The sequence below is a fragment of the Hemitrygon akajei genome, chromosome 4 (genome assembly GCF_048418815.1).
Source record: "Hemitrygon akajei chromosome 4, sHemAka1.3, whole genome shotgun sequence".
Taxonomy (NCBI): Eukaryota; Metazoa; Chordata; class Chondrichthyes; order Myliobatiformes; family Dasyatidae; genus Hemitrygon; species Hemitrygon akajei.
In genome coordinates this window covers 6,342-30,121 of record NC_133127.1, presented here as the reverse complement: position 1 = coordinate 30,121, position 23,780 = coordinate 6,342, and the positions used below count along the sequence as shown (strand labels likewise).

Below are 23,780 nucleotides of genomic sequence, written 5' to 3'. Positions count from 1 at the left end.
TAATGCTGATAAGTGTGAGGTGCTACATTTGGGTAGGAATAATCCAAATAGGACATACATGGTAAATGGTAGGGCATCAAAGAACGCATTAGAACAGAGTGATCTAGGAATAATGGTGCATAGTTCCCTGAAGGTGGAATCTCATGTGGATAGGGTGGTGAAGAAAGCTTTTGGTATGTTGGCCTTTATAAATCAGAGCATTGAGTATAGGAGTTGGGATGTAATGTTAAAATTGTACAAGGCATTGGTAAGGCCGAATTTGGAGTATTATGTACAGTTCTGGTCACCGAATTATAGGAAAGATATCAGCAAAATAGAGAGAGTACAGAGAAGATTTACTAGAATGTTACCTGGGTTTCAGCACCTAAGTTACAGGGAAAGATTGAACAAGTTAGGTCTTTATTCTTTGGAGCGTAGAAGGTTGAGGGGGGACTTGATAGAGGTATTTAAAATTATGAGGGGAATAGACAGAGTTGACGTGGATAGGCTTTTTCCATTGAGAGTAGGGGAGATTCAAACAAGAGGACATGAGTTGAGACTTGGGGGCAAAAGTTTAAGGGTAACATGAGGGGGAATTTCTTTACTCAGAGAGTGGTAGCTGTGTGGAATGAGCTTCCAGTAGGAGTGGTAGAGGCAGGTTCGGTATTGTCATTTAAAGCAAAGTTGGATAGGTATATGGACAGGAACGGAATGGAGGGTTACGGGTTGAGTGCGGGTCAGTGGGATTAAGTGAGAGTAAGCGTTCGGCAGGGACTAGAAGGTCCGAGATGGCCTGTTTCCATGCTGTAATTGTTATATGGTTATATGCAATTGTTTATACAATTTAGAAAGAGCAAAGGGAAGCGAAGTCCCTAAAATAGAACCCAATGAAAACCCTTGTACAGATTTACATTCAAGATTTACCCAATAAGGACTTGAAGTTGTATCCAAGTCCCATAGCCAAAATTTCAAATAGCGGATATTAATTGCCCAGTAATAAAATCTAAAATTTGGCATTGCCAGACCGCCCTCCTTTTTAGACTTCTGTAAATATCTTTTACCTAGCCTAGGATTTTTATTCTGCCAAATATATGAAGAAATTTTAGAATCAACGCTATCAAAAAAAGATTTCGGAATAAAAATCAGTACTGCTTGAAATACATATAAAAATTTAGGTAATATAATCATCTTGGTTAACAATGATAATCAAGATTATAATCATCCAAACTATCAATGACAAAGACATTGGTGACCAATTGGTAAATAAATGTTCAATCTGATCAATTAAAGGTAAAAAATTAGCCTTAAATAAATCCTTGTTTTTTTTTGTAATCTTAACCCCTAAATATATAAAATAGTCGGTAACCAATTTAAAAGGTAAACGTCCATAAATTGGAACCTGCATATTTAGAGGAAACAGTTCGCTCTTATTAAGGTTCCGTTTGTAACCCGAAAAATTACTAAACTGATAAAACAAAGATAAAACTACGAGAATGGATTCCTCAGGATTAGAAATATGCAATAATAAATCATCTGCATATAATGATAGTTTATGTGTCTCATTCCTGTGGGTAATACCAAAAATATTAGGTGATTCTAGAATAGAAATTGCTAAAGGTTCCAGAGCAATATCAAATAGTAATGGACTAACAGGACACCCTTGCCTGGTGCCCCAAAATAAGCAAATTAAGGGAGATCTTTAATTATTAGTAATAACCAAAGCTAGTGGGGTATGATATTATCAATGTAATCAAAGATATAAATGTCGAACTAAAATTAAATTTCCAAGCACAGTAAATAAATATGGCCATTTAACTCTGTCAAATGCTTTCTCAGCATCTAATGAAATGACACATTCTGAAGTACAACGTGAAGGAGTGTAAACAATATTCATTAATCTCCTAATGTTAAAAGAAGAGTAGCGGTTTTTAATAAATCCAGTTTGGTCCACAGATATAACTTGAGGTAACACCCTCTCCAACCTAGTCGCCAATATCTTAGAAAAAATCTTAGAATCTACATTCAACAAAGATATCGGTCTATATGTTGCACAATCAGTAGGATCTTATTCTTTTTAAAATTAAAGAAATAGAAGCCCTATAAAATGATTGTGTAATTTACCTAATCTAATTGCTTCTTTAAAAACTCTACCTAACCAAGGAGAGAGAATAGAAGAAAAACACAAAGAATTCTTTTGTATAACCATCTGGACCTGGTGCTTTACCAGAATGCATTGAAAAAATAACACCTTTTATTTCTTCATCTGTAATGGGAGTTTCTAATATTAAACGTTCTTCAGGTGATAGTTTCGTAAAATTCAATTTCCTTAAAAAGTCATACATGAAATTAGGATCATTGAGAAATTCAGAGATCTATTTTATTCTTGTATAACTTTATCTACAAAGTTCTACAACTGACTCTAACTTGTTTTGGAGGTTTGAAGTCTTTAGTGAAGGCCTCCCTGTTTGTTGGTTCACAGTTTAATTGCTGATTTATTTCTCCATTTTTTAATATTTCTTTTTCTTTCTTTTCTTCACCCTTTTTTCTAATCTCTGAATTTTTTTTCTCTCCTCTCTGTAAATGGTTGATAAATACTCGTCTTGAATTTATAATTTTCCCTTTCTTTTTTTTTTACCTTTTTTTCCCTTTCTCTTACTTTATTCTTCTATAATTTTTCGCGGGTAGGTTAGTTTTGGTTTTCTCCCGATTTTCTCTGTATTAAGTTTTATATTTCTGCAGAAGGTGTTCTAATCTGTAGTTATGTTTTCTAGTGCGTAAACTAGATACTATTTGCTATAGTATTTATATGGAACTGCTGTTAACGACACAGATCTGGAAGTTGTATTTGGGTTAATTTTTTTGGTAGAGCTAGCTACTTGTTTTGGTAGCCGTCTAGTTTTGGGCTGTGTGGATGAGATGCGTTTTCCAGTTCCAACATCACTCACTGTATTTATTGTTTCTCTTTATTGCTCAGGACACGTATATGTTTTGATTTTACGAATCTATGTTTACATCTCTGCTCCCAGACTGCTACTGTACTGCTTGACTTTTTATATGCCTGCTGCCTTTTATGCATTAGTAATTGATAATGGCTAGTGCACTTACATTCGTGAGCTGGAATGTAAAGGGATTGAATCACCCTGTTAAAAGGAGGAAGGTATTCTCACATATCAAACAACTCAAAGCTGACATTGCTTTCCTTCAAGAAACTCATATTCGTTGTGTTGATAACTCCCGGCTTCTGTCAAAGTGGGCGGGCCAGCATTTTCATTCATCCTTTGCCGCTAAAGCTAGGGGAGTCTCCATTCTTATTAACTCAAATATTCCTTTTGAACTCCATAATAGAACTTCTGATACAAATGGCCGTTTTATTATTGTTTCTGGTAAACTATATAACACTAAAGTTGCACTAGCAAACCTGTATGCCCCCAACTTTGATGATGTTAACTTTTTTGAACGGTTTTTTTCCTCACTACCAGACTTAAACTCATACTCTCTTATACTGGGTGGTGACTTCAACTGTTGGTTGGATCCTAATCTGGATCGATCGTCCTCTGTTACCAGATCACCTACTAAATCTGCCTTAGCTATCCAATCGTTTCTCTCTAATTTTGGTATCTCTGATATATGGTGTTTCCTTCATCCTACGGAGAGAGATTATTCTTTTTTCTCACATGTTCACCATACCTTCACTAGAATTGACTATTTCTTACTCGATAACCAACTTATTCCATTTGCCCACTCTTGTGACTATCAGAGTATACTGATTTCTGACCATGCCCCAATTACTCTCTCTCTGAACTTTCCTGGTCTCCCTCAGAGGAATAAACACTGGCGGTTTGATTCAACTTTATTATTGGATGATGATTTTTAAAAATTCATTAAGGATCAGATAACCTTTTATTTTAACACTAATACATCACCTGAAGTGCCATCCCAGATTGTCTGGGATGCCATGAAAGCATATCTGAGGGGTCAAATAATCTCTTACACAGCAAATCTCAACAGAAGATCCCGTGCAGATCGACTAGACCTCATTAACCAGATTAAAGAATTGGATCAAATATATGCCCAAACTAAGAACCCTGAATTATACAAGAAGCGCGTTGAACTCCAAACTAAATTTAACCTTCTGTCCACTCAACCTATCGAACGCCAACTTCTCGAAAGCAAGAGTCGCTTTTACATTCATGGGGATAAGTCTGGTAAACTCCTAGCCAATCAGCGGAGGCGTTCCAAAGCCAAACAACATATTACAAAGATCCGGAAGGAGAACGGAGACTTTACATCGGATCATTTAGAAATTAATGACACATTTAAAATTTTCTATTCTCGGCTTTATTCCTCTGAATCTCTGAATGACAATATCTCTGTTGATCAATTTTTACAGAATCTGAATATTCTCTCACTTTCATCTGATTTCAAAGCCAAACTCAATGCACCTATATCATCAGAAGAAATATCTTTTGCAATTTCTGCACTGTCCTCAGGGAAATCTCCTGGACCTGATGGGTTCCCTGTAGAATTTTATAAATCATTCTCTTCACTTCTTTCTCCTCAGTTACTTTCAGTATTATCTGACTCGTTTAATTACGGCAAATTGCCACCCTCTTTCAATGAGGCATCTATTATTCTTCTTTTAAAAAAGGGCAAAGACCCAACAGAGTGTTCCTCGTATAGGCCGATCTCTCTGCTCAATGTTGATGTAAAGATCTTAGCTAAAGTTTTGGCTCATAGACTAGAAACCGTTATTCCCTCCATTATCTCTGATGACCAAACAGGCTTTATTAAAAACCGTCTCCCTTTTTTTAACATCCGGCGTTTATTCAATATCTTATACTCACCTCCAACTGGGATTCCTGAATGTGTTATTTCCCTCGATGCAGAGAAAGCATTTGACCGTATAGAGTGGAACTACCTTTTTGCAGTCTTAGAAAAATTTGACCTCGGCCAAAGTTTCATCTCCTGGATCCAATTGCTGTACCTGTGTCCTACTGCTTCTGTTTTAACTAATTTTCAGAAATCCCAAGTATTTAATCTCAAACGTGGCACCCGTCAGGGATGCCCCTTAAGTCCCTTTCTCTTTGATTTGGCTATAGAACCTCTGGCGATAGCATTTCGAAACTGTCCTGAATTGACCGGGATTTGGAGAGGGGGTGTTGAGCATAAAGTTTCTCTCTATGCTGATGACTTATTACTCTTTCTCTCAAATCCGTCTACGTCCTTACCTCTAATGTTTTCACTTCTTGACCAGTTTAGCCAGATCTCTGGCTATAAACTTAATTTACATAAGAGTGAACTTTTCCCAATTAATAAAGAAGCACAAGAACTAACATGTCGTGATCTCCCTTTTAAAGTAGTCCATAATCAATTTACTTATCTTGGAATTACAGTCACAAGGAAGTTTAAAGATCTCTTTCGTGAAAACTTTGCCAATCTTTCATATGCTATAAAACAGAATCTGGTACAATGGTCACCTCTATCTATGTCTTTGGTAGGTCGTATTAATGTTGTTAAAATGTATGTTCTCCCCAAATTTTTATACTTATTTCAATCTATCCCAATTTTTATTCCTAAATCTTTTGATTCCTTAGACTCTATTATTTTGTCATATTTGTGGCAGAATAAGCGTTCTAGAATTAATAAAATACATCTCCAAAAATCTAAAAAAGAGGGTGGCATGGCTTTACCTAACTTTCGCTTATATTATTGGGCAGCTAATATACGTTGTGCTACCTTTTGGTCTTTCTTCCACGGCCAACCTGAGTGCCCTAACTGGGTGGCAATGGAGTTGAGCTCCACTAAAGAATTATCTATCTCTGCACTTCTTGGCTCTGCACTCCCTAGTAGTCTGCCCAGATCAATAGCTAATCCTCTCGTTAGACACACTTTGCGTATATGGGCTCAGTTCAGGAAATGCTATGGCTTCCAGGGGTTCTCCGTTTCCAGCCCTGTCGCACATAATCACCTTTTTTTACCTACTATGTACGATTCAGCATTCCATGTTTGGTATAGGAAGGGCATTAGACATTTTGAAGATCTTTTCATTGATAATCGCTTCGCCTCTTTTCAGCAGCTCTCTGTTAAGTTCAATCTGCCTAACGCTCATTTTTTCAGATATCTCCAAATCTGACACTTTATTGCTCCTTTAATTCCTAACTTTCCTGAAATGCCTGCGAAAAATGCTATGGACCTATTTCTTTCCATCAATCCACTAGGTAAAGGTTTAATATCAATTATCCAAGATAAACTAGCAGCCTTACGACGGGCCTCTGTGGATAAAATTAAAATGACCTGGGAGCAGGATTTAAATATCTCCTTATCCGAGGAGAGCTGGGACTCAGTTCTCAAATCGGTTAACTCAACCTCTCTTTGTGCTCACCATTGCCTTTTACAGTTTAAGATTGTTCATAGAGCCCATATGTCTAAATCTAAACTATCTCGATTCTACCCTAGCATTAGTCCGCTCTGTGATAAATGCAAGAGGGGCGTGGCCTCTCTCATCCATATGTACTGGTTCTGTCCTAGTTTGGAGAAATTCTGGAAAGATGTCTTCACTACGTTATCGTGTATTCTGAATCAGCGCCTAGAACCAAACCCCTTAATTGCTCTGTTCGGTTTTTGGGGCGAGACAGCTTTATGTCTGGGTCCGACCAAATGCCGAATATTATCCTTTGCCTCTCTCCTGGCTAGATGCTTGATCCTCCTTAGATGGAGAGATGTTGCCCCGCCCACTCATGCGCAATGGCTTAACGACATTATGGCCTGCTTGGACCTCGAAAAAATTCATTATTCAGTTCTGAATTCCGATCTAAAGTTCCATAAGGTCTGGGGACCTTTTATCGAGTACTTTCATAACCTTCCTCTTGACTAGGGGTTTTGTTTTTTTTTCTTCTTCTTTTTGGTCCCTTGCTTTCAGCTCCTTTTTTTTTCTGGTAGTAGGCATTATTATCCTCTGTTGCTAAGTGTATTCACAGTCTGGGAGTTTGACTGTTCTGACTTATACTCTCTATATTGAGTCGCGGTTGGTCTGGAGTTGTTGTTGTCTTTTCTTGTGTTGTGGGGCTTGGGGAGGATACTAAGCTTACTTGTCTTTAATTTAGGTGCTTTTTTGTTAATTCTCTTCCTTTGTAGCATATTGTTATTGTATGCTTAATTTTGCACTGTATTAATGTTCCTCATTGGGATTTGGGGTTTTTAATTTGTAAAATGTTTTGAAAAACTAATAAAAAAAACTAATAAAAAAAAAGAAATTCAGAGTTATATAAAGAGGTATAAAACTCTTGAAAAGATTTGTTTATTTCATCAAGATTAACTGTCCAATTATCATCTTGTTTACGAATCTTAATAATTTGGCATTTAACTGAGGCAGTTTTCAATTCATTAGCTAATAATTTACCCGATTTATCACTATGAAAATAAAACTCACTTCTGGTTTTCATTAATTGATTTTCAGTCGAGGATGTAAGTAATAAATTACGTTCCATTTGAAGCTCGACTCTTTGTTTATAAAGCTCCTTACTAGGAGCGATGGAATATTTCTTATCAATTTCTTTGATCTTATCAACCAGTAATAATGTTTCAGTCTTAATACGTTTCCTCATACTAACAGAACAGGAAATAATCTGACCACGTATATATTCCTTAAAAGTGTCCCAAAGTGTGCCGTTGGAGATTTAGACAATAGACAATATGTGCAGGAGTAGGCCATTTGGCTCTTTGAGCCAACACCGCCATTCAATGGGATCATGGCTGATCATCCACAGTCAGTAACCCGTTCCTGCCTTTTCCCCATATCCCTTGACTCCGCTATCTTTAAGAGCTCTATGTAACTCTTTCTTGAAAGCATCCAGAAAATTGGCCTCCACTGCCTTCTGAGACAGAGCATTCCACAGATCCACAACTCTCTGGGAGAAAAAGTTTTACTTCAACTCTGTTCAAAATGGCCTACCCCTTATTCTTAAACTGTGGCCTCTGGTTCTGGACTCCCCCAACATCGGGAACATGTTTCCTGTCTCTAGCGTGTCCAATCCCTTAATAATCTTGTATGTTTCAATCAGATCCCCTTTCATCCTTCTAAATTCCAGTGTATACAAGACCAATCACTCCAATCTTTCAACATATGACAGTCCTGCCATCCCGGGAATCAACCTCGTGAACCTACACTGCACTCCCTCTATAGCAATAATGTCCTTCCTCAAATTTGGAGATCAAAACTGAACACAATACTCCAGGTGTGGTCTCACTGGGGCCCTGTACAACTGCAGAAGGACCTCTTTACTCCTATAGTCAACTCCCCTTGTTATGAAGGCTAACATACCATTACTTTCTTCACTGCCTGCTATACCTGTATGATTACTTTCAGTGACTGATGAACAAGGACACCTAGATCTCGTTGTACTTCCCCTTTTCCTAACTTGACACCATTCAAATAGTAATCTGCCTTCCTGTTCTTACCACCAAAGTGGATAACCTCACATTTATCCACATTAAACTGCATCTGCCATGCATCTGCCCACTCACCCAACCTGTCCAAGTCACTCTGCATTCTCCTAACATCCTGCTCATATTTCACACTGCCACCCAGCTTTGTGTCATTTGCAAATTTTCTAATGTTACTTTTAATCCCTTCATCTAAATCATTAATGTATATCTAAATCATTGGTTTGAAGTGTGTGAATTTTAATGCTAGAAGTATTATAGGTAAGGATGATGAACTTAGAGCACTGATCAGTACGTGGAACTATGGTGGTGTAGCCATTAATGAAACTTGGTGAGAAATGGACAGGAATGAGTGATTAATCCACCAGCTTTTTGAAGTTTTAGAAAAGATAGAGGAGGAGGTAAAAGAGGGGAAGGAGTTGCACTACAAATCAGAGACAATATCGCAGCTGCACTCTGAAGAGCCATAATCGTGTTCAGACAACAAGTCCTTTTGGGTGAAACTCAGGAATAAGGGTGCAATCACACTAATGAAATTGTACTACAGACCCCCAGATAGCTACCAGGACATAGAGGAACAGATATGAAATCAGATTAAGGAAATGTGTAAAAATAATAGGTTTATTGTCATGGGGCATTTCAACTTCTGTAATGTAAACTGGGACCTTCTTAGTGCAAGTGTATCCAGGAAGATTTCTTAAATCAAGGAGCTATACTGGACCTGGTGTTGGATAATACATACAGACAGCAGGAGTAAAAGAATAACTAGAGAGAGAGTGGGAACATTCAAGGATAAAGGGTAACATTTGATTGGATACAGAGAATGTGAGGTACTTTGTTTCAGTATATAGCAAGGAAAAGGATATAGAGGAGCAGGAGACTGCAGCTGAGTGTATAAATATATTAGGGCATTTAGAGATCAAGGAGAAGGAAGTGTTGGGCCTCCCGCAGGGTATTAAGGTGGATAAGTCCCCAAGGCAAGATGGGATTTACTGTACTCTAGGTTATTGAAGGAGGCAAGAGGTAAGATTGCTGGGCCCTTAAACAGTATGTTTGTGTCCTCTCTAACCACAGGCGAGTCACAGAGGACTGGCGACTGGCTAATGTTGTACCTTTATTTAAGAAAGGAACTAGGGAAAATCCTGGGAACTATAGACCAGGGAGTCTCACGTCACTTGCAGGGAAATTGCTGGAGAAAATTCTTAGGGATCTCCTGTTAGGGAATGCGATAGGTCAGCTGACAGATGTATGTGTTGGGGAGCACTTTGGGTCCAGTGATCACAATAGCATTAGCTTCAATATAATTATGGAGAAGGACAGGACTGGACCTAGAGTTGAGATTTTTGATTGGAGAAAGGCTAACTTTGAGGAGATGCGAAGGGATTTAGAGAGAGTGGATTGGGTCAAGTTGTTTTATGGGAAGGATGTAATAGAGAAATGGAGGTCATTTAAGGGTGAAATTATGAGGGTACAGAATATTTATGTTCCTGTTAGGTTGAAAGGAAAGGTTAAAGGTTTGAAAGCGCCATGGTTTTCAAGGGATATTAGAAACTTGGTTCGGAAAAAGAGGGATGTCTACAATAGATATAGGCAGCATGGAGTAAAGGAATTGCTCGAGGAATATAAAGAATGTAAAAGGAATCTTAAGAAAGAGATTAGAAAAGCTAAAAGAAGATACGAGTTTGGTTTGGCAAATAAGGTGGAAGTAAATCCGAAAGGTTTCTACAGTTATATTAAAAGCAAGAGGATAGTGAGGGATAAAATTGGTCCCTTAGAGAATCAGGGTGGTCAGCTATGTGTGGAGCCAAGGGAGATGGGAGAGATTTTGAACGATTTCTTCTCTTCGGTATTCACTAAGGAGGATATTGAATTGTGTAAGGTGTGGGAAACAAGTAAGGAAGTTATGGAACCTATGACAATTAAAGAGGTGGAAGTACTGGCGCTTTTAAGAAATTTAAAAGTGGATAAATCTCCGGGTCCTGACAGGATATTCCCCAGGACCTTGAGGGAAGTTTGTGTAGAGATAACAGGAGCTCTGACGGAGATCTTTCAGATGTCATTAGAAACGGGGATTGTGCCGGAGGATTGGCGTATTGCTCATGTGGTTCCATTGTTTAAAAAGGGTTCTAGAAGTAAGCCTAGCAATTATAGACCTGTCAATTTGACATCAGTGGTGGGTAAATTAATGGAAAGTATTCTTAGAGATAGTATTTATAATTATCTGGATAGACAGGATCTGATTAGGAGTAGCCAGCATGGATTTATGCGTGGAAGGTCATGTTTGACAAACCTTATTGAATTTTTTGAAGAAGTTACGAGGAATGTTGATGAGGGTAAGGCAGTGGATGTAGTCTATATGGACTTCAGCAAGGCCTTTTTACAAAATTCCACATGGAAGGTTAGTTAAGAAGGTTCAGTCGTTAGGTATTAATGCTGGAGTAATAAAATGGATTCAACAGTGGCTAGATGGGAGATGCCAGAAAGTAGTGGTGGATATTTGTTTATCGGGATGGAGGCCGGTGACTAGCGGGGTGCCTCAGGGATCTGTTTTGGGCCCAATGTTGTTTGTAATATACATAAATGATCTGGATGATGGGGTGGTAAATTGGATTAGTAAGTATGCCGATGATACTAAGGTAGGAGGTGTTGTGGATAATGAGGTGGGTTTTCAAAGCTTGCAGGGAGATTTATGCCGGTTAGAAGAATGGGCTGAACGTTGGCAGATGGAGTTTAATGCTGAGAAGTGTGAGGTTCTACATTTTGGCAGGAATAATCCAAATAGAACATACAGGGTAAATGGTAGGGCATTGAGGAATGCAGTGGAACAGAGAGATCTAGGAATAACAATGCATAGTTCCCTGAAGGTGGAGTCTCATGTAGATAGGGTGGTGAAGAAGGCTTTTGGAACGCTGGCCTTTATAAATCAGAGCATTGAGTACAGAAGTTGGGATGTAATGTTAAAATTGTACAAGGCATTGGTAAGGCCAAATTTGGAATATTGTGTACAGTTCTGGTCACCGAATTATAGGAAAGATATCAATAAATTAGAGAGAGTGCAGAGACGATTTACTAGGATGTTACCTGGGTTTCAGCACTTTAAGTTACAGAGAAAGGTTGAACAAGTTAGGTCTCTATTCATTGGAGCAGAGAAGGTTGAGGGGGGATTTGATCGAGGTATTTAAAATTTTGAGAGGGATAGATAGAGTTGATGTGAATAGGCTGTTTCCATTGAGAGTAGGGGAGATTCAAATGAGAGGACATGATTTGAGAGTTAGGGGGTAAAAGTTTAAGGGAAACACGAGGGGGTATTTCTTTACTCAGAGAGTGATAGCTGTGTGGAATGAGCTTCCTGTAGAAGTAGTAGAGGCCAGTTCAGTTGGGTCATTTAAGGTAAAATTGGATAGGTATATGGACAGGAAAGGAGTGGAGGGTTATGGGCTGAGTGCGGGTAGGTGGGACTAGGTGATATTAAGAGTTCGGCACGGACTAGGAGGGCCGAGATGGCCTGTTTCTGTGCTGTGATTATTATATGGTTATATGGATGGGGATATGAGCATTTAGAAACCCATTGCATGATTATGGAGAGCTAAAATGGCTCTGTGCCATACCAACTTGACTGAGTTTTTTGACAAGATGACAAGAGAGATGAGATGGGGGTAGGGCAGTGGATGTTGTCTACATGGATTTTAGTAAGGCGTTTGACAAAGTCCTCATGGAGGCTAATCCAGGAGATTAGGATGCATGGGATCTGCAGCAAATTGGCTGTTTAGATTCAGAACTGGCTTGAGCATAGATGACAGAGGGCAGTGGCTGAAGGGACTTATTCAAGCTGGAGGTCTGTAGTTAGTTAAGTTTGCTGGGAACTCTGCTGATGGTGATGTATATTATTACATACCCTATGGGTATCTTGTGACTGTCTTATGACCATGATGTAACTGAGTATCTGGTGAGTACGACGTAATGGTCTTGTGATGGTGGGGTGATGTAATATTCCTGCCAGTGAGAGGTCATGTGATGCCCTGTTCCAATGGGTATAAAAAGGGAAAGCTTTGTTGTGACGCAGGTTAGTTCGTTGTTTAATTCATCAGTTACTCTGTTATGCTGCATATTCGTCTCATGACGCAGTTTTGTTTTAAAGTAGAGTTTTACTTTCTACTGTAAGTTGTACCGACAGTTTTTAAAATCACTGCCAGTCGTGTTTGATGTATCTTCGATTTAATTTCAAGTCTAAGTATTGGAGAGTGAAGATTTGCCGAAGTGCGGGAACCCGAAGGATCGAGTAAAGTTGGTGTCGTTGGCGGTAATACAGGATCGACCTTATTGAATCTTCGTTCAAGGAATTAATAACCTGATTCCAAGAAAATCCTTGCTATAAGAGCAGAAAGGATTGGGGCAGTGTTATTTGCCAAGGAAAACGTCAGTTCCTTTAAGCCGTTTTTATTTCCTTCGTCGTAATTCCTACGGGCAAGGCATATTTCGGCTAGTTTCAGCAGTAACATCACTTCATCAAGGAATTTGTTACTTCTGGAAAGTCTCTCCTAATTGTCTAAAATCACTTGGACTTTTGCTTTTATCACTTTAAGACTGTGTTCACATTTATCGCTATAGGAACTGTTCGAGTTGCTGTATAGCAGTTAACTTCCGGTTAAGTTAGTCGTTTGTTTACTTTTCATTTCTTGTTGAGCCAAGTTTAAATAAATGTTTAATTTGTTTATAAGAAACCTGTCTCAATTCTATATTCATTGTTGCCATATCATAACAATTGGGGGCTCTCAGGATATGCTCCAATTTTGAGCAAAGTGCTTGTTTACTTTATCAGTCTGTTTTGGAAAGGGTATACCCGATTCTTTTGTTTGATTGGATTGTGGGTGGTATTTGGCAACAATGAATATTGACAACTTTCTGACATTGCCAGACACGGAGTTATTAGTGAAGGTGAAAAAGAATGATGTATCTGAGATTGCTAGCAGGTTTGAACTTAAAGGTACTTCAAAGGCTACAACAAAGCATGTACTTCAGAGGAAAATCGCGGAACACTACATAGATTTGGGTGTTTTTGATGAAGCAGTGTTAGATACTTTCCCTGTGAGTAAAGCAGCGATCCAGTTACACCTGGAACAGGTAGTGTTAGAAAAGCTTAGAATAGAAGCTGAGTTAAAACAGAAACAATTGGAAGCTAACTTGGAACTAAGTCAGTTAGAAGCTGAAAAAAAAAGAGGGAATTCGAACTTGCCATGGCAGAATTAAGGTCCGGTGATCAGTCCTCTTGTTCTAGAAAACCGTTTGTTGTTAGTCAGGAAATTAAATTGGTTCCTCCATTTAATGAAACAAAAGTAGAGAAATATTTTCAACGTTTTGAAACTGTTGCTCTGATTTCAGAGTGGCCAAAAGAGAAATAGCCAGTAATGTTACAGTGTGTAATTAAAGGCAAGGCACAACAAGTTTATACAGCTTTAACTGCTGAGCAAGCATTTGATTATGATATTTTGAAGCAGCTATACTGAAGGTGTATGAACTGGTTCCAGAAGCTTATAGAGAAAGATTCAGAAATTTGAAGAAATCCATGGAAAAAACTTATGTGGAATTTGCTTATGATAAAGCTGTGTTGTTTGAGAGATGAGTTTCCTCTAAAAATGTGAATGCAGAGTATAATAAATTGAAAGAGTTGATTTTAGTAGAGGAATTTAAAAGGAGCATCCCTGTTGAAGTAAGGACATACTTAAATGAGAGGCACACTGCTACATTGCAGGAGTCTGCTAAATTAGCTGATGAGTATGCTTTAATCCACAAGAATAAATTTCCTCAGGGCAGAACTTTTAAAAGGAAAAATAGCACAGAGTCAAGGTAAACCAGAAATTAAATCAGAAGTTAGTGAGAAAGGTAAGGATGAAGGAACACCTGTGAAGGAAAGACAGTTTGTAATTATTGTAATTATCCCATTTGTAATTATTGTAAGAAACCTGGTCATGTAATAGCTAACTGTTTCCGATTGAAGAAGAAGGTGAAGGAAGCAGTCCCAGATGCTTGTGTACAACATACTGAAACACCTGTAAATCCACAGGGTTTGATAAATACAAATGAAGCTTTGTTAGAGTCTGACCAAGTTAAAGGGGATATGATCATTTTATAACTGAAGGATTTGTATCCTTGAAAGAGGGATCCACTCCGGTGCCAATAAAAATCCATAGGGATACTGGAGCTTCTCAATCACTGATGTTAGACAGTGTGTTAAAGTTTAATGATGAGTCTGACACTGGAGAGGTAAACTATATACGAGGTGTTGGGAGTGCCCTTATGCCTGTACATTGGTATAGAGTAAATTTAAGGTCAGGGTTAGTTGCACGACTTGTTAAAGTAGGACTACAACCTAGCTTACCTGTGAATGATGTTTCTTTATTGTTAGGAAGTGACTTGGCAGATGGACAAGTTTTTCCTGAAGTGCATTTGACAATAAAGTCAGAGGAACCACGGATGGATTCTGACAGTTTCCTTCTGTGTTGTAACCCGAGCTATGGCTAAAAAGCTTGATGTGCAGGATGAAGTTGTTAACCATGATTGTTCAACTCAGGATTCGAATTTTGAGGATTTGTCAGAAACTTCTTACCTTCATTGTTTGATCAAGATTCTTGGAGTAAGTCTGACCCTGAAGATTTGTCTCTGTCTTGGAAGGAGATGATAGCAGAGCAGAGTAGAGACCCTGAGATTATCAAATTAAAGGAACAAACTCTTCTGGATGGTGAAATTGATAAGATGTCAGTAGGATATTATTTTGAGAAAGGAGTATTAATGAGGAAGTGGAGATCACCTACAATTCCTGCAAGTGATGAATGGAAGGTTGTTCACCAGGTAGTTGTTCCTAAAGTTTATTGTGATGGGCAAATCGAGTTTGAGATGGGGTCCAGAGCTGACCCTATTGACCTGTGCTGCTATTGAGAGAGAGAGGGGGGAGGCACCCAGAGCAGATGTGAGAGAGAGAGAGAGAGAGAGAGAGAGAGAGAGAGAGAGAGAGAGAGAGAGAGAGAGAGAGAGAGACTTTTTTGTAGTACTGTATTGCTTAGTTTACTAATAAACACTATAAGTTTACGTTAATACCAGACTCCAAGGTGTTTTCCATTTCTGCTGGTTCTTAACCCGGTCACGGGGTACATGACATTATTGAAATAAGATTTTAACTTTAGCCCATAGTGTGCCCTTGGGTGGACAACAAGGGATGAAGAAAATTGTGAACAAGGTTTTTAAACATTTTTACTGGCCTGGTTTGAGAAAAGACGTGGTGATGTTTTGCAGAACGTGTCATACTTGCCAAATTGTGGGTAAACCTGATCAAGTTACTCCAGTGGCCCCACTGCAACCTATTCCCGCACTCGATGAACCGTTTTCCAAAATTATTATAGATTGTGTAGGCCCGTTACCAAAAACAAAAACTGGCTATCGATACTGCGTCTAGGTTTCCAGAGGCAGTACTACTTAGGAATATAACGACTAAAACTGTAACAAAGGCTCTTATAAAATTCTTTACTTATTTTGGGTTGCCTAAGGAAATACAATCTGATCAAGGTAGTAATTTTATATCTGGATTGTTTCAACAGATAGTTTATAAACTGGGAGCTAAGCAGATTACCTCATCTGCATACCATCCAGAACCACAAGGAGCCTTGGAGAGGTTTCATTCTACCCTCAAGACTATGATTAGGATGTATTGTGTGGAAAATGAAAATGATTGGGATGAGGGCATATACTTACTTCTATTTGCAGGATGGGAGTCAGTACAGGAATCATTAGGTTTTAGTCCATTTGAACTTGTATTTGGGCATAGAGTTAGAGGACCTTTGGCCTTATTAAAAGAACAATGATTAGTAAAGAGGTACACACTAATTTGCTGGATTATGTTTTAAAATTTAAGGACAGATTACATAAAGCTTGTAGCTTAGCCAGGGAAAATTTAAAATTAGCTCAGGAGAAAATGAAAACCTGGTATGATAGAGAAACTAGGATGAGGTCATTAAAGCCTGGAGATAAGGTGTTGGTTCTTTTCCCGGTGCAAACAAATCCCTTACAAGCTAAATTTCATGGTCCTTATGAAATTATGTCTAAAGTTATTGATGTGGATTATGTGATAAAAACTCCAGATCAAGGAAGGCCAACACAACTTTGCCATATAAATATGATAAAACCATATTATGCAAAACAGTCTGCTACTAGGACTGTTGTGGTCAATAATAATGAATCTGATCTCACTAGGAACAACAATGGATGATTCATCTGAAACTCATTCTAAACCCAATATTGTTTCTGCCAGATTACCAAACTCAACCATTCTGGAAAATATTGATGAGAAATTAGCTCATTTACAGCCTGAGCAGAAGCAGCAGATGAAGCAATTAAATTTTAAATATACGGATTTATTTCCAGACGTTCCTAGAAGAACCACTGTAGCTTCACATGATGTAGATGTTGGAGATGCCAAACCCATAAAGCAACATCCGTACAGGATAAACATGGAAAAATGTGAACTTGCTGAGAAAGAAATTAAGTATGTGTTAGAAAATAATATTATTAGACCTTCTAGTTCGAATTGGAGTTCACCTTGTGTCATGGTGCCTAAGTCAGACGGTAGTATTTGGTTTTGTACTGACTACAGGAAGGTGAATGCTGTAACGAAAACAGATGCATATCCAATCCCTAGAGTGGATGATTGTGTAGATAAAGTTGGAAAAGCAAAGTTCCTTACAAAGATTGATTTATTAAAAGGGTATTGGCGTGTTCCAATGACGGATATAACCCCATCTGGATTATATGAATATACTGTTCTTCCATTTGGGATGAAGAATGCCCCAGGTATTTTCCAGCGGATGATTAACTCTGTGATTCATGGGTTAAAAGATACAGATGCCTATATTGATGATTTAGTTACAGAAAATGATACTTGGGAAGCACATATTACTGCGGTGGAGAAACTATTTGAAAGGCTTTCAAAAGCTAACTTAACTATTAACTTAGCTAAAAGTGAATTTGGGCAGACCACTGTAACTTACCTTAGTTATGTTGTAGGTCCAGGCTTGGTTAAGGGAAATGGTTAAGGAAATAAATCAGACTCCAATTTAGCAACAAAGGTCTGATGTTACAGGAGTACAATATTTTGATTAACTCATATTAAAGGCAAAGATAATGTGAATGCTGACTGTTTATCTAGATGTTGAATGTACAATGTAATTCCTTTTTACGGAGTGGTATGTCAATATTTGTAATACTCCTACTGTATATTAATTTGTAAGGTGCTGTATAATACTATGCATACTGTGTATGTTGTAAATTTTATACATTTGTATTTCTTTTTTGTAAATAGTTAATTGTAAAAATTTTGTTCATGACAGATCATAATTTTTTTTTGCAGGGAGGTGTTATATACATGGGTATATATACAAGACACCATGGGTATCTTGTGACTGTCTTATGACCATGATGTAATTGAGTATCTGGTGAGCACGATGTAATGGTCTTGTGATGGTGGGGTGATGTAATATTCCCACCAGTGTTAAGTCACATGATGTAATTTTCCCTCCAGTGAGGTCATGTGATGCCCTGTTCCAACAGGTAAAAAACAGGAAAGCTTTGCTGTGATGCAGGTTAGTTCGTTGTTTAATTCATCAGTTACTCCGTTATGCTGAGTATTCATCTCATGACGCAGTTTTGTTTTAAAGTGGAGTTTTACTTTCTACTGTAAGTTGTACCAGCAGTTTTTAAAATCACTGCCAGTTGTGTTTGATGTATCTTCGATTTAATTTTAAAGGCTAAGCATTGGCGAGTGAAGATTTGCCGAAGTGCGGGAACCTGAAGGATCAAGTAAGGTTGGTGTCGTCGGCGGTAATACAGGATTGACCTTATTGAATCTTCACTCAAGGAATTAGTAACCTGCATCCGAGATAATCCCTGCTATAAGAGCAGAAAGGATTGGGGCAGTGTTATTCGCCAAAGAAAAGGTCAGTTCCTTTAAGCCGCTTTAATTTCCTTCATTGTAATTCCTTCGGGCAAGGCATATTTTGGCTGGGATCAGCAGTAATGTCACATCGTCGAGGAATTTGTTACTTCAGGAAAGTCTCTCCTAATTGTCTAAAACACTTGGACTTTTGCATTTATCACTTTATGACTGTGTTCACATTTATCGCTTTAAGAACTGCGTTCGTATTTATCGCTTTAGGAACTGTTCAAGTTGCTGTATAGCAGTTAACTTCTGGTTAAGTTAGTCGTTTGTTTACTTTTCATTTGTTGTTGAGCTGAGTTTAAATAAATGTTTAATTTGTTTATAAGAAACCTGTCTCAGTTCTATATTTATTGTTGCTGTACCATAACAATATAAATGACCTGGATGAAAATGTAGATGGGTGGGGGATAGTAAATTTGCAGATGATACCAAGATTGGTGAAGTTGTGGATAGAGTACGCTGGCAAAGAATACAGTTTGATATAGACCAGTTGCAGATATGGGCAGAGAAATGGCAGATGGAGTTTAACTCAGATAAATGTGAAGTGTGGCACCTCGGTAGGGCAAATGCAAGGAGACAGTATACTCTTAGTGTATCCTTAGTGTAGCTGAGTAGAGAGATCTTGGGATCCAAGATCATAGCTCCTTGAAATTGACTACACAGGTTGATAAGGTGGTCAAGAAGGCTTATTAGTCGAGACATTGATTTCAAAAGTCAGTCGGTTATATGTTACAACTTTATAAAACTTTGGTTAGACCACATCTGGAGTATTGTGTATAGTTCTAGTTGCCCCACTGCAGGAAGTATGTTGAAGCTTTGGACAGATTACAGAAGAGATTTATCAAGATGCTGCCTGGTTTTGAGGTCATGTGTTATCATGGATAAACTTGGGTTGTTTTCTCTGGAGTGTCAGAGGCTGAGGGGAGATCTGAAAGAGGTTTACAAGATTATGAGAGGCACAGATAGAATGGACAGAGTGCATGTGTTTCCTGGTGTTGAAATGTCTAATATCAGAGGGTATGCATTGAACGTTCAAGTGGGATGTGAGAGTTAAGTTTTTTACTTAGCGAGTCGTGGATGCCTGGAATGCACTGCTTGATATGGTGGTAGAGGCAAGTGCAGTAAAAGCTTTTAAGAGATGCTTAGATAGGCACATGGATGGATATAAGGAAGATGCAGGGATATGGGAATGGTGTAGATAGCAAGGATTAAGAGTTTGGCTGTTTTTGATTTGTTTTTTAGTTTGTTCAGCACAACACTGTGGGCTGAATGGCCTGTTTCCATGTTGTACTCTTCTACATTCTATGTTCTAAAGTGAGATTACCTTGTGGAAACAGTTCAGAGGGGTTCAAATTTTTGAGATGTGTCCAGGAAAGCTTTTAGCACAGTATATCTTAGGAGAGCTAGAAAGGGACATGAGAAGGTCTTGGCTGGTAGGATTAAGGAAAATGTCAAGGTGTTCTACATGTATGTGAAGAACAGGAGGATGACTAGAATAAGGGTAGAACCGCTCAAGCAGAACGTGGACACATGTGCCTGGAAGCGGAGGAGGTAGGGGAGGTCCTTAATGAATACCATGGCTGGTATCTGACCTAACAATGAATTGGAGTACAGCAAAAATGTATTAGCACGGTGTCATGACAACAATCTTTCTATCAATGTCAGCAAAACAGTTGGTCATTAACCTCAGTGCACGTGCTCCTGTCTACATCAATGGTTTTAAGAACAGAGAACATAAGAGCACAGTACAAGCCCTTCAGCCCAGGATGTGTGCTGACCTTTTCACCAACTCTAAGATCAATCTAACCCTTCCCTTTTACATAGCCTTCCATATTAAGATTGAGAGCTTCAGAATCCTAGGAGTGAACATAACCAGTAGCCTGTCCTGGTCCAACCAGGCCCAAGATAGTTCACCAATACTTCTACTTCCTCAGAAGATTTTTAAAAATTGGCATGCCTCTGTTAACACTTACCAATTTTTATCAATCCACCAGAGAAAGCTGGTTGCATTAACAGCTTGGGACGGCAACTGCTCTACACATGACCGTAAGAAACTGGTGAGGTGTTGACACAGCTCAGCGTATCATGGAAACCAGTCTCCCATCTATGGACTCTGTCTATACTTCTTGCTGCCTCACTAAAGCAGCTAGCATAATCAAAGACCCCACCCACCTTGGACATTCTCTCTTCTCCCCCCCCTTCCATTGGGCAGAAGATACAAAAGCCTGGAGTGAAGTACCATCAAGCTCAAGCAGTCAGCTTCTACTCCATTATTACAAGATTACTAAATGATTCCCTGGATGATAAGATGGACTCTTGACCACACAATCTGCGTCAATATGAGTTTGCACTTTATTATTTACTTTGTGAGCTTTCTCTGTAGCTTTAATACTTTATTCTGCATTGTTATTGTTTACCTTGTACTACCTTAAAGCACTCTATAATGATTTGATCTGTATAACCAGTATGCAAGACAAGCTTTTCACTGTATCTCAGTGCATATGACAATAATAAACCAATTCCAATACTGTGCCTCAATGTTCACCAGGAAGAGGGACTTTGATAAATATGAGGTCAGTATAGTATGGGCTAATGTGCTGGAGCACAAGACCATAACACCATAAGATACAGGAGCAGAATTAGGCCACTTGGCCCATCAAGTCTGTTCCACCATTTAATCATGGCTGATCCATTTTCCCTCTCAGCCCCAATCTCCTGTCTTCTCCCCGTTTCCTTTCATGCCCTGACCAATCAGCACTCTATCAACCTCTGTCAAGATTCGGAAAGGCACAGTGTTGAAGCTTCTGGGAAACAGTAGTTGGGATAAGTATCCAGGCCAGACAGTATATACCCTAGGTTACTACAGGATTGATGGGTTATTGATGATGATCTTTGCATCCTCCTTCGCCAAAGGAGCAGTACCAGAAGATTGGAAAACGGTAAACTGGTCATTGGTCAAACTGCATTGGGAATATTATGAGTAGTCTGGGGCCTCATATCTAAGAAAGGCTGTATCAGTATTGGAGAGGATATTGAGGAAATTCACGTCAATGATCCCAAGAATGAATGTGTTAAATTATGAGAAGCGTTTGATAGCTCTGGGTCTGTACTTGCTGAATGAGAGGGATCTTATTCAAAATTTCCAAATACTGAAAGCCGAGATAGAGTGAACGATACGTTTCCAGTAACTGAAGAGTCTAGGACCAAACAGTCAAGCTCAGAATAGGAAGATGTCCCTTTAGAACAGAGATGGGGAGTAATTTCTTTAGCCAAAGGATGTTAAATCTGTGGAAATGTCACAGATGGCATCCAGATCTGTTCTTCTCTCTGGAAACATCACATCAACAATAGTTCTAAGAACTGAATCATGCTTTGTCATCCATAACTTAATATTTCTCGTATGCCAATAATAACACTCCAATCTGCCCAGTCCATCATGTCTATTACCTTGCTCATGCATTCTTCCTTACAGACTTACTGGTCCTGACATCTACCTTCATCTCCATCCCAAAACTCTGGTTCCCATTCCCCTACCAAACCTATTTAAACTTTCTCAAATAGCACAAGTGAGCCTCCCAGCCAGGATTTTGGCTCTCCTCTAATTAAGGTACAACCCGTCTCTCTTCTACAGGTCACCCAGGCTTCAGAGGAGGTTCCAATAACCCAAGTCCCTGAAACCCTGCCCCCTGCACCAGTTCCTCAGCTACACATTCATCTGTTCTATCTCTCACTTTCTGCCCTGACTAGCATGAGGCACCAGGAATAATCCAAAAATTACTACCGTGTCATGCTTTTCAATTTCTTTCATAACTTCTAGTACTTCATGCACAGGACCTCTACCCCCTTTCTACCTCTGTTGTTGATACTAATGTACACCATGACCTCTCACTGCTCACCCTCCCCTTAAGAATGTTCTGCAACCACTCAGACATCCTTGACCCTTGCATGCTGGTGTCATTTGCAGCTATAGAATTGCCCACCTGTGCTCCTATCAAACTTCCTATCATGATTGACTTTACCCTTCCTTACTGAGTCTCAGACCCCACAGTGCCACTGACCTGGCTGTTGTGCCCTGATAGATCATCCACCTCAGCACTATCCAAAGGGGTAGAATTGCTTCTGAGGGGAATGGCCATACGGGAACCCCACACTCACTGCTTACTTACTCTACATTTCCTTGTGGTCACCCAATTATCTCCTGCCTGCACCTTCGGTGTGACACTTCACTAAAGCTCATGTCTGTAATGTTCACAACATCCTGCATGATCAAGTTCCATAATATGGTCAATCAGGAACTGCAGCCAAACACACTTGCTATAGGTGAAATTGAAATGGACACTGATCTTGCCATACAGTGTTCATCTCCCACAATTTACAAGAACATGTCGCTATCCAAGCTGCCATCCCAGCCAAGCTAATATAGAGAAGAAAGACCTAGGAAATTCTAAGAACGACCTCTTCTTCACATACCTGACTCTACTGTTCAGCCTTCTCTCAACAAAGCCTCAGCACTTGCACTCAACCACAGCACATACAGCTCTAACACCAATGCTCAAAACCCAGTGTATCATCTATATGCTGCACACGTGCACTGGTTTTCAGTGGCTGCTATACCAAGACATTGTTGAATCAGTAAGCCAATCACTGACACATTCCTCAGAGTCTTTTGTACTAGGTGTGGTGTGGGTGTGGCATTCCTGTTTCTGTCCTCAATCATTTAATAACCAGACAGCCCCAAAAATATTGGGACTCCTGGACAACCTTGATCTCCATCTTATAACCATTTCTTCTTTCCATCATTCATCCTCTCTTTTTTAAAAACACACACTTTATTCACATTTATCCAATTCTGATGAAGGATCTTTGACTTGAAAAGTTAATTCGGTGCACTCTCTCTAGACGCTGCTTAACCTGATGTGCATTTTGCAGTGATTTCTGTTTATGTTAAACTCCAATTGTCTGCTTTCACTAAGAAAACAATTCTCAGTTTCTCATACCTGACATTTGGTAATGACTGTTGCTCAGCTACAAGCACATTTCCTCGGGAAATTCCACTTGCTGTTGCATATCTTTCACCCTAGGCAGCAAAGAAAGGGAAGTCAAAGTTAGAGAAGTTCTAGGTCAGACAAAAGCTATAAAAGTATGACTTTAATTTATTTTCAGCATCTGTGCATCTCTTGGAAACCATGCATTTATCAAACATCCTGACAAAAGAAACAGAATATTTAATGCAAAGGTCATTCAGCCCATCATGCCTGTGCTAGTTCTAGCACAACAGTCCAATTGCTCCACCACTGCCATTTCTCCACAAACTTGCAAGAGTTTCACCATCATATATTTATTCAATTCACAATGGTTCTTCCTTCAGCACATTACA

General features: G+C 39.0%; 1 protein-coding gene across 1 annotated transcript in view; it reads right to left on the bottom strand.

The window, feature by feature from the left end:
* The window catches only part of LOC140725861 (F-box only protein 41-like), a gene marked incomplete at its 5' end in the record, with an annotated part of 371,488 nt that extends 348,008 nt beyond the window's left edge, over nt 1-23,480 (bottom strand). Inside the window, one exon of the mRNA XM_073041806.1 lies at nt 23,401-23,480. Within this exon, the coding sequence (XP_072897907.1) occupies nt 23,401-23,480 (80 nt within the window). The remainder of the gene's footprint in view (nt 1-23,400) is intronic.
* Between the last annotated feature and the right edge of the window lie 300 nt (nt 23,481-23,780).